Here is a 6,292-nt window from a genome sequence, read left to right on the forward strand (position 1 = left end):
CTCGCCGTACAAATATTTACATACAATTATTATATCATCTATTATTCATTTATATTACTTTTTTTAAGAATCAATAATAATTAAAAAAATATGAATTATGAACAATATAATAACAATATATAAAACTCATGATAAACTTGTTCATTAAGTCATTGAATATGTTGGACATATGAACTAAGCATGCATGAGTATATTGTATAGATAGAGGAAGCAATATTATTTAGACTTGCACTAAGGTACATGTTAAAAATCTCATTAAAGTAAATCACCTTCGGAAAAGGATATATTTACTATTCTTAAAAAGTAAAATACTATTTTTTCTATAAAAACACGCTTTTTAATTGAATATTTAATATGTATCTTAGAACACAGTAGAAAAACCTTTATTTCATATATTCATTGGAGTTTTCCACCAACCATGCATCTTAAGACACTGATACTTGAGTTCTATTAAATGGGGTCAAGTAATATGCTCTCATAAATCATATTTATTAGTAAAACATGATCTATAAAAAATTTCTAATCATCCCAGCTATAGTTTTTTGGTCTTCTTCTTAGGAACGACAATGAAACAGATCAATGTTGATTTGTGTTTACCCAATCTTAAACTCGAAATCCAAAATCTGAACCCAAACTCGAAATCCAAAATTTAAACTCGAATCCAAATTAAGTAGGGTTAAAAATGCTATCATCTCCGAACCCGTCGGATTTCTGATAACCCATCAAGAACCAACCCAAAACATGTATTTATATATATAAATAAATAAAGGTTTTATATATATGTCAAATTTCTATGTATAATTAGATATAAATATGTGTATTTATATCTAATTTTTGTAATTTTACATATATTACTCGAGTTCAGGGTGAGTTCGGGATAAGGTATCACCGAAAATTGAACTCAGATAAAACCCAAACTCAGTCACATCGAGTTTTCTCTACTTAATTTGACTTCTAAGATCTCACTCTCTAAATATCACATAAATACATTTTTATACAAAATCATATGTTAATAAAGAGTATATTAATCACTGTCCCACACTCCTTCAGAAAAGTTAACATTTTGCAAGGCTTTGGATTCCATAGAACTCCTCATCCTCCTTTATATTTTGCTAGATTGATTTCTAGTGACATATCTGAGTATTTTATACCCCACACTATTTCTGTTCCCTAGTAATTTTTTTTGGACATTCCCCATAAACATTTACCCGATTAGGTAGAGTCGGTTATATGGATCGAATGACGTTATAATGTTCTATCATAAATCATTTTTTGTTCTTCATTCAAAAATAAAATATAAAAAAAAGTAAAATGGGTCAATCCAATGAAGCAGACTCCTTTTCACAATATTATTGTCAACTTACATAAAAATTTAATAAATTAATAGAAAATAAATACTGCAAAAAGTAACAAGAGCACAAACTAATAAAAATGCACCTTATTTAGTAATATAATCTGTATAACTGCAATTATTAACTAGAAAAGATTCATATAACCTCAATGAAGATGGCAGAAAAAAGAAAGAAAAGTAAATGCAGTAATATCCAATTGTGTGTATAAAATCCTGTAATAAACCACACAAAAATGTGGCATATGCAGAAAGTAGAAAAAAAATGGAGAATAAATGTAACAATCATCTTCTAAAAGCCATCTTGAGATAAATGAAGGGTACCACTATTATCTAAAGTACTCCAACTGTTATGTACACTGCATTCTGATCCTTCCTGCACTACAATTTGTCAGCAATTCTCCCTAGAGCATCTGCAAGCTTATCGAGTACGGCGACGATGTTGCTTGCGGTGTCTTTCTGCTGCTGCCGATCCAACTGAAAATTGATGTTCTGAGCTTCTAGCTGGTCTTGTAGCATCTTGCCATTTCTTTCCAAGACATCAATCAATTGACTGTGCAGAGTTTCCTCTTCTCCATCGGTTGCAAACCGCTTCCTCTTCCGCCCCTCTTGAGATGTAGAACCAGTTTCGGGATTTGAGGAGTGCTGTTTGTTATTGGTAGCACCTACGCTATGAAAGGAATGTTAGAATATTAAATTTACACTGATGTCGGTCGGTTTAACTTTAACACTGTAATTGTCACAGCAGAACCTTTGGTCCCATTCTTAAGCCTATTATATGACGCTACAGCATCGCTTAAGCACGCATGTTTAAGTAATGGCATAACCAAAGCTTGTGCATAAGAAACAGTGCCATTTGGATAAGTGAAGTAACATACTTTTCAGACATGAATTGTGAAAGATATCGTTTCGGTATGTGTAGGATTTAAGGAGTTTACGAAAGTTGCAGTGAGGCCTAAAGTGCTATTAAATGACTAACCCAAAAATGCATGAATATCAGTATGTATATGTAGCATTACTTGTGTGGCTATACCAAGGGTCGTGTAGCCAAAAATCGGGGCGCGACAGCCATATTTCTACGTTTTAACCGCAAAAAAACAGAGTGTCGACTCCTAAGAGGTCGCATAGCCGAAAATCGGGGCGCGACACAAAGTTAACAACATTCACTCATATGAAGGAATGTCTATCAATCAAATTAAATTTCAGAGATCCATGGTTTATACCTGAGTTTTCAAGATAACTTTATGTAAACAACAACAACAACCACCAGAAGATAACTTCATGTAAACCATCACACAATTTGTTAAGAGGTAATTCATCACAAGCCTATCACTATTTCGCTCTTCATTTACTAGAGTTGACAGATTCGGTACTCAACAATGAAATTTAGAAGCCGGTAAAAGATATGTGGTATAAGTATGGATAATACGGGATTGAAGACCAAAAGTGGTGTCTTTGCATTATCTAAATCCTAAATGTAATACACAAAACTAGAAATGAGCAAGCATTCGACTTTACTCTTAAGCACTTAATTAGAATGACCGGAACCAGTAACAGCGATAAAAACAAAATGCAGACAAACATACAATAATGAACAAGGTAGCTTCAGTCACAAATGGTTTTAGCGTTACTTACGAGATCTGTAAGCTCCAAATTCACCATATTTTTAAGATTAGCATATGACATTTAAGAAGCATAATTTTTGTGTGTTACCCACCTTATCGGCAAATGCAGTTTAGCTAAGTAGCATTAGGTTTAGGGCCAAATACATAAACTTGGTAAGACGAGCCTAAAGTTTTCTACACAAAAAACACCAAAGCTGTCTCCAGAGTAAAACAGAGAAGCCATGTTGGAGCAAATATAAGGCTCAATTGAACACAACGTCGGCGTTAATAATGATACAGCTAGCATATCAATCCAGTCTGAAAACAATATATTAGGTTTTCGATTTATCATCGTCAAATCATAATGAACTCAACATTACCTTGACCATTGCCTTCACCGGTGCAGCCTTGGAGAAGGAGGAGGGGTTGATATTGCTTCTCTGTAAACAAGAAGAAAGCAAAACATCAAGGAAAATGAAAGAATTTAAGAATGCATCATCGTAATCCAGTACCCTTACCTCCAAAATTTCGAACTTTATAACAAACAATGTCATTGCCAGAAACAAAAATTGAAGAAAAGAAGTTCAAGATCATGGTAGTTGTTCATAAAATCACACAAAACGGTGTCCGAACCCCGTGAAAACCATAACAATATGCATAGAAATTGAGAGGTAATAATATATATGAATATTACACCATTTTGGCAAAGATATAACACATTATACTGCAAAATCATCATCTCACTATTATAAATTTGTGTTAATCCCTATGTATAGGAGAGTTAACTGGTTCATAAATGTACTCATTAAACAATACATTACTCATTGCCCATTCAATGCATGAGATTAACCACTGAATCATATATTGTTAACCATGTACTAGTTGTAAAAGTTGTGAGGATACAAGAGTTGTAGATCTAAATGGTGAGAATATTGTATTAGAATACTACAGGTTTTAAAATTGAGGCCAACAACCACAATTGCAGCCGCAAAATTGCTCTTAGCAACAACATTAGGACATTTAAAGCAAAGACTTAGCGTCTTTGTTTTGAGGATTGGAACTCGTGTTCTCTAGGTCGCAAGGCAACAAGCCAACAACCCATGCCATTGCGACGAGGTTCATCTTCTATAAAATTAAAGTGTGAACTAAAATTGCATATGAACATAATAAAACATCTAAGTTGAAAATTGATATTCATATATTTTCCTATCATAATGAGCTTCACAAAAAAAAACACCATAGTTTTTACCTTTAATGTGCAACCAAATTGTTAAGAAAAGATCATGTGCAACCAAAATATTAAGAAAACATTTAGACTGCAACAAATTTGGGGTGTTAGCTAAACATATCAACAATATTGTAGAAGATGTCTACCTATTTTGGGTGTCGTCTATACAAAACAACAATATCCTATAAGGTGTCTCGCTATTTTGGGTGTCGGCTAAGTGTAAAACATGTTACATGAGTGTGAGTCGATAATTTCTTTTTAATTGCACGCCAAGAAAGGGGTGTTCAACACGCGCATTGGAGGAACGTCGGTGTCGAAACATGTCCAACCACTCATACAGCTCAATAAATACAGTTTTTATCCTATCAACTGAATTATGGCAACACCAAATACACTTTCCTAGTTTACAATCACTACAAAAGCAAGTTTAACCACAACCACAACTAACATTTCAGAATTCCCTTATAAATTCAACTTCATAAACAAAACTAAACAGGACAAAAAACCAACAACAACATAGTAGCAGTTCATAAAATCACAAAGAGCATACCAAAAACCATGAATACCAATACATACACCTTTGTAATGGGGAGCACATTTGCTATCCCACGGTTTATGCCACTGCATGTGCCATCAGCTATGATGGTCGGAAAAAAAAATGTATTGAAGTTAAAAATTTAACTATTAAGTATTTTCTGACCAATTATAGTTTCCCTTTGTAATTTGGCTAGACTTAAAAAAACACAAAACAAAACATAATTATCCGAAATGTCAAAGTTTCCGAATTTCCGAAAACCACAACTCCAATTTAAAACATTGCTAACGATTAATAAACAACAAGGTATATAAAAAATGATGCATTAAACTAAACCTGAGATAGGAACCGGAGCATGAACATCCTTAACAACCAAAACCTCATCCCTCTCAGTATCAGAAAACAACCCATCATCACTCCCAACTCTCCGATTACTATCGTAAATATGCACCTCCACATCACCCACCACGTGCTCCGCCGCCGCCGCCGCAGCAGCCGCCGCCGGAGACTCAGCACCAAGAATATCAAAAACTTCCCTATCAAAATAACCAGGTAATTTCCTCTCTCTCCTCAAATCATTCCTCATAACCCAAAACGATTCCGTTTCATCTCTTATCTGATTCTCCCATTCCTTAATCTTCTTATAATCACCAGCCAAGTTGCCCCAACGCTTCCTGCACTGAACCGGTCCCCGGTTCACTCCATGGTTCTTGCAGAAACTCGAAACCGAAGCCCATTTCGGTTCAGCTGAACCGAAAGCTGAACCGGAACCACGACCCGGTCTGAACCGGTTCTCTGCGTCGGTTTTTCCTTGTATCAGAACGAGGATTTCTTGCCTTGTCCAACGTGGCAACCTCCCCGCTGGTCTCCCGTCATCTCCGCCGCCGTCCACGGCGGATGTGAGTGGCGTGCCGTTAACTTCGACGGCGCCGTCAGTTTCGCCGTTAGTAGGGTTTGCGACTAGTAACACTTTCTGCTCGACAACCATGGTTGATGTTTTTTGAAAGGCACGTGAGTAGCACGTGATGGTGTTTTTTTTGGGTTTTTTTGAGAATGTCCGTTACGGCGTTTTAGAAGAAGAGAGAAAAGTGATTAGTGCATGGCTTTTTTTTTTAATTTAAAATTTTCTCCGTAAGAAAGAAGAATAGAGAGAAAGGATTGAAGAAAAAGAGAGAAAGGGTTTTGTGACTTTTTGTGAGAGGAGATGATGTTAAGGGCTTTTTATTTTAATTCTTTTTTGACTGGCTATAGTATATACTAAATGGGTTCTTGACCCTTAACCCCTTTAATAAGGTTTTTTAATTAATAATTATTGATTACTATTTATTATGGGTCATATCCTATCTTTAATTGTGAAAAAAAAACAATAAATGAGATTTTCCCTATAATAATTTTGGTTATATGAATCTATTATTTGACTCCTTCAAAATAAGAATCACTTTTCTCACCATTATGTATATATATATATATATATATATATATGAATTAATGATTTAAATTGTAGATCGTATCACATGATGCGGTCACAATATTGTATTTGTGATGACCGTTATAACCACATCACACCATAATTATGG

At 34.7% G+C, this 6,292-nt stretch overlaps 1 protein-coding gene across 1 annotated transcript; it reads right to left on the reverse strand.

The window, feature by feature from the left end:
- On the reverse strand, positions 1,424–6,066 carry LOC109353331 (trihelix transcription factor ASR3-like). Its single transcript, XM_019595560.1, has 3 exons — positions 5,052–6,066; positions 3,333–3,392; positions 1,424–2,013 (listed from the first exon to the last, which is right to left on the reverse strand). The coding sequence occupies exons 1-3, from the start codon at positions 5,701–5,703 to the stop codon at positions 1,730–1,732; spliced, it is 996 nt and encodes a 331-aa protein (XP_019451105.1). The 5' UTR covers positions 5,704–6,066; the 3' UTR covers positions 1,424–1,729.

The sequence above is a fragment of the Lupinus angustifolius genome, chromosome LG08 (genome assembly GCF_001865875.1).
Source record: "Lupinus angustifolius cultivar Tanjil chromosome LG08, LupAngTanjil_v1.0, whole genome shotgun sequence".
Classification (NCBI taxonomy): Eukaryota; Viridiplantae; Streptophyta; class Magnoliopsida; order Fabales; family Fabaceae; genus Lupinus; species Lupinus angustifolius.